Source organism: Triturus cristatus, chromosome 9 (genome assembly GCF_964204655.1).
Source record: "Triturus cristatus chromosome 9, aTriCri1.1, whole genome shotgun sequence".
NCBI classification, from domain to species: domain Eukaryota; kingdom Metazoa; phylum Chordata; class Amphibia; order Caudata; family Salamandridae; genus Triturus; species Triturus cristatus.
This window is the reverse complement of record NC_140592.1, coordinates 1,210,159,598-1,210,173,127: the sequence shown is the minus strand read 5'-3', so window position 1 is coordinate 1,210,173,127 and position 13,530 is coordinate 1,210,159,598. Positions and strand designations below refer to the sequence as shown.

The following is a 13,530-nucleotide window of genomic DNA, read 5'->3' as shown; positions in this document are numbered from 1 at the left end:
AGAGAATCTTGGTCAGAAATTGTAGGAGACATTTTCGGAGCATTGATACCACCAGTGGGTATATCTCTGAATGCACACAAAATTAGAAATCTATCAACAGAAGTGGATCGCTTGTCAACAAGCACGTCCGGAGGATTTTTACTATTTGCCATGCGTGCCATGGTAATGCAAAATCGACTTGCCCTTGATATAATTTTAGCAAAAGAGGGTGGAGTCTGTGGAATGTTGAAGGTTCAACATTGTTGTACTTACATTCCTGATGAAAGTCAAGATCTAAAAACTTATATAAAGAATATAACTGATTTGCATGAAGAGATTGCACCACTGGAGGTTGTCGGTGTTTGGGAAAAGATTGGAAGGAAGTTTTCTTCTATTAAAGACTTTTTATTAAAACTAGGTAGTGCATTTATAGGTAAGATCTTATTTCCAGTAACATGTGTGATTATTTTAGTATTAATTTTGAGACTAGGATGTTTATGTAGCAAAAGAAAGAAAAGTACGAAAAAACATAAAAAGAGAAACTTTAAAGTAAAGAGAAAATGAAAGACGAGAGAGAATTTGAAGAAGTAGAATTAGAAGAAATGAAAGAAAGTATGTATAGAAAAGCAAGAGAAGAAGAAATAGGTGAAACAATAATGTGATCTAACAAACTTAAAATAAACTGAATTCATCTCTTTTATAGAATTTACAAAATTTTAGGTAGTGTGGTGATGTTAAAAATCACCAAAGGGGGGATTGATGGAGCAGGTAGTGCAACATTTTGTATACCTCCTCTATTTTGCATGAAAATATTAATTTGTTAAACCTACTTATTAGAATTTATTAATTGTATGCAGTGATATATTACCATTAACCATATGCATACACAACTACACGCGGGAACTTGCATTTTGCATGGCAGATAACTCTAATAACTAAAACATGTACGCATATTAATAATTAGTATATGTGTTAATTAGATATTGTATGATTTATGTTGCTTTTGTGACGTTTGCATCATCGTGGAGGACCGAAAAGGTGAATATAATGCCTTAAATGACGCTATATGCAAGGAAAATACTAATACATAAAGGGATTAATGAGGGGTTAACATTAGAATCATCATTTCTTTGAATTAATTATTCCTTTGTGTTTGTTTCGCATAAGTTGACATGTGCGGCCTATCCTTCGACAAGTACAAAATGGAGTTCAGAAGTGGCCACCGTCTCGTGAAGCGCGAAGTCTGCTGCGCATGCTCGGACGGTACTGTGAACTTCTTAGCAACCCTTACACATCATGTAACCGGTCAAGGATAAGAATTTAGTGGACTGCCAAGATAAGGGAACAATCAAAGTATACAACAGACCGGAACAAGCCGATACTAAGGGACTAATGACATCACAACTCGGACTGAACTGAAAATCTGGGAATAAGAATCGGACGATCCCAATCAGCCAATCACCATTGTTCTTGGCCTAAAAATGTATCCTGTTAACCTAAAAATTATTATAAAAAGGGTAGTAGAATAGGGAGGGGCCGATGCTTTTCCCGATGGTCCAGATGCTGCCTGATCGTCTGATGACTGCAAACATTTACCAATCCCACAGGCAATGATAGATGCTTGCACGATTTTCTGGTCCTTTGATAAAATTTGGGACTGTAATGTGCTGAGCAGAGGACTTTGAGCCTTGGCCTGCTTTATTCAGACAATTGACGGCAAAATTCGGTTATGCAGAGCCAATGAACTAGAGAAACCCCAGATAGCCAGATTAGGTAAATATGATATTCCGCGATTTACTGAAATTGATCTAGAAATTCTAAATTTTGATGAGACAAATGCAAGTATAAATCATCATGAAATTTTAGATAAACAAATATTGATTAAAAAGAATGATGAGTTTGTGGTTTTTCGTTAAAGAGAATAAAGGATTCTGAGTCTTAAATGTGTTTTAGCTGGTTCTAAATCACCATCAACCAATCCAACTAATTGGTCCATCGACCAAGTGGGTGGAGTGCCTTGAGGTTAGGATTAAGAATCTATAGGCAGCGGATGTTAATATATATTCTGTAAAATAACTTTTCTTTCCTATAGGTCATAAGGTATCCCCCACATGGCCAACGCTTGAATCACTCATCCCTCCTGTGTGCAGACTCGTGAATGGGGACGTATGAGAGTTGGTGTTATGGGCCCCACCAATGAATGCATGTATGAATGAGCTAGTGTGATAGCAGGTCTGCGGCATAGGGAAGATATCTGTATATTTTCCTTGAGTCCCAATCTTGCGCTGGATCATTAGAATATGACTAAGTCCAATCAAAATTCAGAGAAGCGTATGTGTTTAACATGGAGTAGCATTTCAGCTTACTACATGACATTATATTGCTAAATTGAGATGCATTTAATAAATGGGGTAGTTTTTAAACGTGGACTTAGAAACATTCCTTCCCCCCCTGCCCTGCCAACAGTGCCACTAGTGAACTAAGAAGTGAGCCAGTTGGCATGTGCTAGAGTCTAATCTAACAAGAGTAGAGTCTATAAAATCAAATTTGAGAGGTTTCTGGGCAGTGCACTTCCTGATCTCACATACCTGAGGATGGTCTCATTTGTGTTAATGAAGAAAAGAAGGCTCAGTGAAATACAATATTTGTCAAGAATCACACAATTTGGTCAAGCGGGGAAGCTGGGGTTTGAAACTGTGCAATTCAGCCAGTAGATGTGCATCTCTTTTTCTCGCTTGTTTTACATCAAAAGTCACTGCACTGCGCTTTATTCCTGGCGCATGAGATTAGAGAGTTTGTGTCAGGCAGTAGTCAAATTAAAGTTTGTCTTGCTTTGGGATCGTGGGTCCAAGAGGAACATTTAGTAAAGCCAGAGACAGATCCAGGTATCTGACTCGAGCCTTCGATGACTCGTCTGCCTCTAGCAAAACGCCCAGAGGGTGAGTGACTTTCTTATGCACAGATTGTATGCGCCCAACAGAAAATGATCATAAAATCGGCATGTACAATTAATCTTATTTGCATATCACGAATGGGAGTGTCCTGGGTCTGGAAATGTAACTGGGCACCCACAAATGTGCCAATTGCACAAAGATAGAATTTTGTTGCCTAAATCTGCTTCACGAGAAGGGATTTACTACTGTTTATATGTGATATTCTTACAGCCTGTATAAACAGCCAACAGCCACTATCAGTACCATGTTTCACAAAGTATGCCTGAGGTTTGTAGCTTGATGACTCCCATACCTCGGAATTCAGTTATGTTGAGGCTGAAACCGTCAAAAGTTGAAATATTTATTAACCAGACTAGAGAGGGGAGGGGAAACAAATTCCCCCCCACCCCGAAAAAATGTCAGAGGTGTAAGGAAAGGACTTCTATATGTAGTAAAATATTTTCCTGTAGGAAAAGAGCTAGCAAGTCCATTTGTGCTGCTTTTTTCCATACATATGAATATTTCCACATGCAAAAAAGATTTCACAAAATATTTCCAGGGTTGCACCTAGAAAACTGTTACTGTCACAGATTTTGTAACCTGGTGTTCCTGAAATGAGTAGACAAACACCCATTCAAGGATGTAAACCGTCAGCTCTTCGGATTAACTCAGCACTTAGTCTGATCTGCTGACCCCCTCCTCACCCCAACACAGCGCCTTGAGACCGTCACGGGTGAGTAGCTGCGTTTACAAACCTTGATTTGTAATCCTCGCACCCCTCACATACATCGCCCCAGAAATGCCACCTGATTTACCCCGACCTCCAAGAATCCAGACGCACCTTCAGACGTCTTGAGAAGATTTGGAGAAACAGCAAATCCTCGGAAGACCGCACTACATACAAGAAGGCCATGGCAGAATACCACCAACTCATCAGATCCACCAAAAGGACCTTCATCCTGGACAAGATCCTCGCCAACTCCAGCAACTCAAAGGAACTCTTCAGCATCATCCAGGAATCCACCAAAACCCCAGCGAAACCACAGACATCACCCCCTCCCAGGACCTCTGCAACAAGTTCTGCCCCTACTTCCATCTTAAAATCAAGTCCCTCTACGACAACTTCAAAGTACAGACACCTGATGCCGAAAGCACCCCCTTCCCCAGCAACGACAGCCAGCCCACCATCTCCTCCTGGACCCCAAGCACCACCGAAGACACCGCATCGACCATGAAAGGCATTCACTTAGGAGGCCCAACGGACCCCTGTATCCCACACATCTTCCACAAAGCCGCCACCGCCTTTGCACCGGAACTACAACGAACCATCAACACCACCTTCGAAACTGACACCTTCCCCGATGACTGGAAATGCGCAGAAGTCAGGCCCCTACTCAAGAAGCCCTCAGCAGACCCCACAGACCTCAAGAACTACCGACCCATCTCCCTCCTCCCCTTAGCGGTCAAAGTCACGAGAAGACCATCAACGTCCAACTAATTAAATTCATTGAAGAGAACGCCATCCTCGACCCCTCCCAATCCAGATCATTGAAGAGAACTCCATCCTTGACCACTCCCAATCCGGATTCCGCAGCAACCACAGCACCGAGACCGCTCTACTCACTGTCACAGACGACATCCGCACTTTCCTCGACCAAGGCCACATTGCGGCCCTGATCCTACTCGACCTCTCTGCTGCCTTCTACACCGTCTACCACCGCACACTCACCGCCAGACTCTACGACGCCGGCATACAGTGAACTGCCCTCGACTGGCTCCGCTCCTTCCTCACCGGCAGAACCCAAAGAATCAGACTTCCCCCCTTCCTCTCTGAACCCACGGAGATCGACTGTGGTGTACCCCAAGGATGGTCACTCAGCCCTATGATCTTCAACATCTACATGGCCCCCCTCGCCGCCATCGTCAGACAGCATGGACTCAGCATAGTATCCTACGCCGACGACACCCAGCTCATCCTCTCCCTCACTAAGGACCTCATCACCACCAGACTCAGCTTCCAGGAGGGAATGAAGGACGTTGCAGCCTGAAGCTCAACTCGGAGAAGACAGAGGTCCTCGTCCCCTCCCCCTCTGCATGGGACAACACCTGGTAGCTCACCTCCCTCGGCAGCCTCCCCACCCCCACAGACCACGCCCAGAACCTCGACATCATACTCGACTCCTCCGTCTCCATGACCCAACAGATCAACGCCGTCGTCTCTACCTGTTTCAACATCCTCCGCATCCTTCGGAAGACCTTCAAATGAATCACCCCGAATCAAGAAAAAACGTCACCCATGCACTCATAACCATCAGACTGGACTACGGAAATGCACTCTACACTGGGATCAACAAGTCTCTGCTCCGCAAACTTCAGACCATACAGAACACCGCAGCCAGACTCGGCATCCCTCGACACGAACACATCACCCAACACCTGCGAAACCTCCACTGGCTCCCCGTCAAGTAGAGAGTTACTTTCAAGATACTCACCCACACCTACAAATGCCTCAACAACACCAGACCCCAACATCTCAACAAAAGAATCTCCTTCCACGTACCCAAGAGAAACCTCCGATCCGCCAACCTCACCTTCGCCAAAGCCCTGCGCATCCGCCGAGCAAGAACAGATGGAAGAACCTTATCCTCCATCTCGGCTAAGACCTGGAATGAGCTCCCGATCGACATCAAACGCGCCCCCACTCTGCACATCTTCAGGAAGACACTCAAGACCTGGCTGTTCGACTGACCGGAGCTGCTCACCCTCCCCCCGTGCCTTGAGACCCTCCCGGGTGAGTAGCACGCTTCAAAATTCCCCGATTGATTGATTGAGAAGCAGATCTTGTCATTTCTTTGAGGATGAGTCCTTAATTGTCTATTTGGCCTTATGTAGAGTTTGGCAGATGGGTTACTCTGTCACAACTGTGATGGATGTCCCGTCCGTTGTATTTTAAATGCCATTGGATATAACACACTTGTAATGTGGCAGACGGTATATCCGTCACGTTTGTGATGGAGTAACCTGGCTGGAGAACTCTAAATTCGGCCCTAAGTGCTGAGATAGCAGTAATGTGTAAAGTAAAAGCCAGATGTCCTGTTGTTTCATTGTCCTATTGTTTATGAAAGATGCAATTGCAATGTACCAACATATAGTTTACACCAATGGCAACCTAAAATGTATTCCTCTTTTTGCACTTCCATATAAATGTGCTCTTTTATAGTCTAGACCACCATGTCCTATGAAGTAACCTATTTCTGGTCATCAGAACCACAGGAATGTTGGCCTGTTTTCTTCCTGAGACGTTTTCACTTTTGATGCACTTTCCCACAAAACACTTAAAACAACCCCCTCATGGATCAGATATCATTTTCATGAATGATGTAAAAGAAGAAAAAAATAAGTCAATGATGCACTCGGTGTCGAAGGCTGCATGGCCTCGTGAGGTTCTGGAATGAGGGTCCTCTTGCCCCACCCTCAACAGCCAGTGTGTTAGTTAGCATATACATAACTTGTGAGTGCAACTGCACTAAGAGGAGTTTGTACACTCTGCCCTAGCCACAGCTTGGTATCTATCCGGTACCTGTGGGCGGAGAAAGAGAAGGTTCACTTTGTGACATCCCTTGCCTCCTGCCAAGTGGTTCCTGGTGGAATATACGAAGTGCCTCATTAGGAGTTTTGATAAGCCCGCCCACCCTGTGAGGTTACCATTGCCAGTGTTGATATCTCAGGGTGGAGCACCCTTAGGGTCCCCTTACTATTGGGGAATTACAGGTGGAGTTAGTAATTCTGGACACGATTCCGCTCACCATTAATTAATGTTCCCCATTATATGCCCTTCTTCCAGGAGCTGAAATCTCTGGGTGAAATACAGGATCTACGGATTACTTTGCATCTCCTAATCCAGATGGGGCTGGTAACCTCTGTTACCCGTCCCGTTGGGATTACAGAGTGACTTGTAATCGATCACTCAATGTCCATCAGTTTATGGGTGGTGGACATTCCGCCCCTCCCTGGGGATTCATTGCGCTTGTTCAGGCTTCTGTACCTTCAAGCTTCTGCATATATCAACTTTAATCATTATTTGTAAGAAATTCAATCTGCTTTTCTAATCTTTTGCTTTCTGGCCATACACAGTTAAATATTTTATAAACAGGCATTGTAAGTTGGCTGTTTGTGCACATGCTCGCTCATGTCAAGTCACATATAGGCACTCGAGTTACTAACACATCCACACTGCCTAACATTACTTCTTGTGGTTTATTTCAAGCACACAACCGTAGGTCACACACAGTCATTGCTAAATATCTTCAAAATTAATATTTTAATTTTTGTATACATTTTGATTGGCGGTGCCTACCAGCTTTTTAAGACCTACATATTTAGGAACAATACTTCCAAATGTTATGAGAAGTTAAAGTTTTACACCTTTAGCCAGGCAATCAGTGATGACGTCTCATTCAAACTAGTGTCGCTATGGGAAAACTAACGAAGGAGTAGAGCTGCTTCCCTTTGGAAGTCATCTGCCATCCTGCCTTCAAGACCATTTCAATCATGTAGGAGGAGGGATCAAGGGGTTGGATCTCTTCCAGGACATAGAATTAAAGTGTGAATTATCGTTCACACCTCTGACTACCTGAATGTTTGCTAGTGGACTTTCTGGCTCTCTTCGCTAGGGAGGGGAGTTCTTATTCTGTTGGAGGTGCAGAATGTCCTTGAAGTTGTAGGGTTGGAGATATTGACCTTGGGAGTGTTTTTTTTCACAGCCATTTTTGTTGGAACAGAGATTAGCCAAATTAAGAGTTCATGGACCTGACATCAACTCTTAAATCCTTTGCATTTCATCATATCGAAGGAAAGTTTGGAACACACACCGTACTGGACGCACTGATTCTTGTATTGACCTTGAGAAGATACCAACAGTCCTCCTTCTACGGCAGAAGAAAAACAGGGACAAGGAGAGCTGACTGGACCCCTGCCTGAGTCTATACTGGACTAGGAATCTAATGCACAGTTTAGGAAAGACTGGCAGTCTTCTGCACTTGTGGTGTCTGAAAACTATCTGTAGCCCCTCTACCAAGCCTGATGTGCTTGGTAACTGAATTGCCCTGTGCATAGGAGGACCTGCAGCTCTCGCCTGGTCCACTGGAGATGGTTCTAAAAAATATCACCAGTACTATCTTGGCAGGACTACTATTACGACAGAAGCACCACTGAGCAGTGGCTTTTCCATCATGGTAAAGTGACTTTTTGTGGACATTCATGGAAGCTCTTTGAGCGCCCTGTGGAACCCATCTAAGAAAGTCCTTTGGTGGAAATTGTGATGTGCCCGGGGGCGTCCGCTGGTCACTGCTGAGATCAAGATTGGCATCTCTCTCCCGTAGCCTACCGGGTGAACTTTATTATTTGTAATTTCACACAGGGATTAGGAAAATTCACTTACATAATTCAGTCAGTCCTCCCTAGGTATTTTGCAGATGCTGACATTGCACTTGTGTCATTACAGACATGGATGCATCTGTATGATGTCATTGACTTGACAGTGCTAATGTGGGTGCTAACCTCAGTTATGCTCCTGGAGCATTTACTGTGATTCAGTCCTTCCATGCTTACTCCTTTAATCTTACAGCATAATCTGACAGAGCAACAGACTGGCATGGTTCAGCCACTTCTCACTACGGAGGGATCCAGTACCCAGCAGTGATCTCATACTTTGAAATCTAGATTGGGACTGTCCTCAATACTGAAGATTCAGTCTCACTGACTTAGCAATTCCATACCGAAGATTCAGCCTCACTGACTCAATGATGATATACTGCAGATTTCGTCCCACTGACTCAGCTATGCCATACTGAGTTTCCAGCCTCACTGACTTACCTCTGGCATTGTAAGAAATTGGGTGGTTGATTGACTGGTGTATGCGCCCCGTTTAAGCAGCAACTACGATCCCTGGCAGGGGGAACAAGGAAAAGGCACTAAATTAACCTGTGCTTAACCCTGGTTAGCTCGGCACAAAAAGCAATCAGGCTTAACTAAGAGGCAATGTGTATAGTATTTATGCGGCACACAAACAGTGATAAAGTGAAAACACAACACAAGAAAAATCCTGCACCGATTATGAAAAATAGAGTACGTTTTAATAAATTATTTGACACTAAAACAACAAAAATCCAACATGTAGAATTGGAGTCATGAGTTTCCAAAGTTTTTAGTAAAAACTAGCACCCTAAAAATCAAAACACCAACCATGGACACCTAGTTGCGTGAGACCGGATCCAAGTCAAAAAATATCGCCGACTACAATGGAGTGCAAGTCAGATACAAGACATAGATTGGGCCCGGTCGGTGGTTATCTTTGGACTTAGAAAATTTTCAAGAGAAATGTTTTGAGAACATAAAGTTCAGTGGTGTAAGGCTGCAGGCGGTGTCTGAGGGGAGAGCGTCATAGTCGGGGAGCTGCTGTACGAAGTCTCAGTAGAGATTTCTCCGTTTGGAATTAGTCACTTTTTTGGAAGTTGAAAATCTCCAGTGGGACAAAGCTGAAGGCTGTAGCCGAAGACAGTTCCAGGAGGTAAGATACCCCTTTGGCGAAAGAAGGCTGAAAAGGATTTGCTGCTGTGGAGAAAAACGTAGCAGGAGCTGCAGCAAAATCAGGCTGACCGGCTTAGCACCCAGGGCGGATCAACGAGCAGGTTGGTCCTGGTCTTCTCTAGGTTCTCAAAGCAGTTTTTGGCCAAAATGATTCCACCCCAAGTTTTAGATTTTGGATATCGAAGCACCTTTAGCACCACTACCGAAGGTCTAGGACTGGTGGGATATCACTTGGGGATTCAGGACTCACTCAGGCTGGGACCAGGCGCAGGTTCAAGACTGTAGGAGCCTTTTATGTCCCTGTGGTTCTTAACCAGAGGCCATCAATCTATACCTTGAAGTCATTCTGGTAGTCCTGTGTTCAGATGAACATGCAGGGCTCAAAAAGCAGTGCTGGCGTCTGACGGTTGTATACCTTGTGCCTCCTTAGTAGTTAGGAAAAGTTTCTCTTTGAAGTGCTTGGTATTTACAGACTCTATGCCCTGGCTACAAACAGGGCTGCAGTGACAATGTAGCTTAGCCTAGGTAAACCCCCTAACCTACCAGTAGATGACCCATTAAGCATACCTAATCCCTCTATTGTGTGACTGTCTGTTAGGAATTCACAATGTCTGTCATTTACAACCAGTCATGTGACCTAAAACAGGCTGCAGGCACGAAAAGACTCAGGGCAGGAAAATGCTCAATTTTTAAAAGTGGCATTTTCAAATTGTAGTTTAAAATCTGACTTTACAATTAAAGAGGATTTTTTTATTACAATTTCATAGATACCAAACATTAAATGCTTACCTGGTCCCTATCAAAAGTTAGCACTAATTCAATGTAATAAGGCAACCCAATGTTATCCTATGGGATAGGTAGGCCTCACAGTGGTGAAAAACGAATTTAGGAGTTTTTTACTACCAAGACATGTAAAACTTAAAAGTACATGTCCAACAAATAAATCACAATGCACCCTGCCCTGTGAGCTACCTAGGGCCCTACCTTAGGGGTGACGTATATGTAATAAAAGGGGAGTTTAAGACTTGCCATGGGGTTATATTGGCAAGTCAAATTGGCAGTTTAAAACTGCATTCAGGCTGCAATGGCTGGCCTGGGACATGTTTTAAGGGGCTACTTAAATGGGTGGCACAATGTGTTGAATGTCCACTAGTAGCATTTAGTTAACAGGCCCTGGGTATATGGCATACCACTCTACACTACTCTTACTTATAAGTAAATTAAATATGCCAATCAGCTGTACGACAATTTAGCCATGTTTAGGGGAGTGAGCATAAGCACTTTAGCACTGGTCAGCCTATGGCCAACACAATTGAATTACAGCACCAAAAACAGAGATAAGTAGGCAAAACATTTGGGGAATGTCTACCCCAAGGCTGACAGGTCTAACAGCCATACTGTAGATTCAGCCTCACTGACTCACCAATGCCATACTGAAGATTCAGCCTCACTGACTCACCAATGCCATACTGAAGATTCAGCCTCACTGACTCACCAATGCCATACTGAAGATTCAGCCTCACTGATTCACCAATGCCATACTGAAGATTCAGCCTCACTGACTCACCAATGCCATACTGAAGATTCAGCCTCACTGACTCACCAATGCCATACTGAAGATTCAGCCTCACTGACTCACCAATGCCATACTGAAGATTCAGCCTCACTGACTCACCAATGCCATACTGAAGATTCAGCCTCACTGACTCACCAATGCCAAATAAGCTCACTGACTATTTGTCTACCTTGAGAGGCTATTCAGATTTCTTATGACCTTGGTCTGGCAAATAGAACCACTGGCAATAAGCCATGTTCCTCCAAGTGAATAGAGAGAATACTATCAGCAGACATCAGTTTCACCAGCAGGAACTGACACCACCTACCAATGTTTCCATGAGCAGACACTGACCCATCAGGAGGAACCGACATTCCACTTGGCACAGACTTGCCCACTGTGCACCAACACCACCGCTAATCACTGACACCAAACAAGGCAAAGGCTCCAGCAGAAGAGAACAACACACTCCCACCAGTTCCAAATTTACCACCAGGCGCCACCTCCACTAGCTGACACTGACAAACCGGGCAGTGGCATCCAATAAGCAGTGACTCCAACAGAAGGCAGTGATGCTTTTAGGCAGCGACACCCTATCACGTATCGACTCCACCAGCAGGCATGTACTCCACAACAGGCACCGACACATCCATCAGTACAGACTCTCGCCAGGCAGTGACTCCACCAGGTGGCAAAGGCCCCATCAGCTAGCACCACCTCTACTAGAAGGCCCAACATGTACCAGCGGACACAACCACCACCACCTGGCACTGCTTTCATAAGCAGGCACCCACTTCCGTAGCTGGTTCCACCAGCTAGCAATGACTCCACCAGCTCACACCAACCCCACAATATAAAAAATACCCCTTTTTGGAAATAATTCTCCATTATACTATTCAAAACTTCGCATTAGGTGAAAAAAAACAATTGTAAGCAGTATTTCCCTGGTCTTTGTTTGCAATCAATTCTAACAGGGCACTTGTACTCCTCCCTTAAGTATATTAATTCCTTATTTCTTAACCGGTATTTGCAGATTGTGCTTTTGTAATGAAACACTTAACATTGACAATAGGTCTGAGTGCCTAAATTTCTGTCATCGTATTGTAACACTCTTGGCTACTCATGGTTAAACTAATGTCTCAAAAGACTTTGCTACATGAGTAGGAATGGAAATCTAGCTTAAAGTACACCATCTGAGTAGTGGAAGATTACAAAAACACTGCTCGGAAGTAATTTTTTTCAACAAAACAGACTAATCATCTTTATTTATCTAAAGTAACAATTTATTGAATAGAGTACGGCATGTTGTTTCACAGCACCAAGGAGTGTTATGCACGGAGTTGTCCTATTTTATTTCATGTTTGTTTATTTTTTGGGAGGGAAGAAGCTGAATCTCTTTTCTTTCTCTTTTTTGCCCTCAGCAGAAGAGGTTGAGGGCAGAGGTAGACTCTGTGTCATTCTTTGGGGATGCGCCAATGCGATGGCCAACGTCAACACCTGGATCCAGTGCTCCATCTCGTCCTGTAAAAATCAAAATATTCATGAGCAACTACTCAGCTGTTCTTGAGCACTGAGATTAAAGATGTTTTATTTATGAACTTTAGGATGTAACTGAGAAGTCTACTTCCAACATTAAAAATCAACCCAAAGTAGAAATGGATAAGCATTTGTTATGCAGCTATCAAAACTAAAGACTTCCCCAACTTTCAGAGGTTACTACACCTGTTTTGCGTTAAAAAATGAATGAATTGTTGGAACACTGATCATTCGACCTAACACTGGCTGATGAAATGGCGTGCTGTACTAACCTTCAGAATGAAGGGAAGTGGAAGTGAAATGATGTGTAGATAGTGATGGTTGTATGTCACTACATCGAGTGTCACTAAATTCTTTGATAATACATTGTCTCGGGGGTAGGGCCCACCGCCCTATTTTAATTATATTTAACTGAGCTACCTTGACACTAAAGTTATTCAGCCATAAGCCTATTTTAATTAATTACCCTTACTGATGTAATGTGCCATGAAGTAGTAGTGCAAAAGAATCAATTGATGGATGGAAGGCTGAACAATGCAAACATTCACGCGCAGTCACAAGGATCTGGGTTTAATCCATCGTTCTTTTGCTCACCACGCCACCCCAGTTTGAACCCAGCCATATACAAATCATTCTTGACCCTGTTCCTTATGGGAACAGTCCAGCCCGAACTGCCAAGTCAGTAGTAGTGGCCATGTTTTGCCGAACGAGGTAACGGGCTTGCTGTAGGCTAGCGGTGGCCGGCTCAGGTAGGCGCTGTAGAGTGAGGCGTCGCAGGGCGCGGCACGGTGGAAGCCGACAGATGACGGAATAGGTATTATTTATTTATTTATTTAATCATACTTATTCCGTCTTCTGTCAACTCCCACCCCTCCTGCCCGCCGCGTTTACCTGTGCCAGCCGCTGCCGGCTATAGTAGGTGTATACCGTAGTACGGCC

General features: G+C 43.9%; 1 protein-coding gene across 1 annotated transcript in view; it reads right to left on the bottom strand.

The window, feature by feature from the left end:
- Nucleotides 1–12,285: 12,285 nt before the first annotated feature.
- The window catches only part of SPTB (spectrin beta, erythrocytic), a 232,153-nt gene continuing 230,908 nt past the window's right edge, over nucleotides 12,286–13,530 (bottom strand). Inside the window, exon 36 of the mRNA XM_085627228.1 lies at nucleotides 12,286–12,576. Within this exon, the coding sequence (XP_085483354.1) occupies nucleotides 12,421–12,576 (156 nt within the window). The 3' untranslated portion in view covers nucleotides 12,286–12,420. The remainder of the gene's footprint in view (nucleotides 12,577–13,530) is intronic.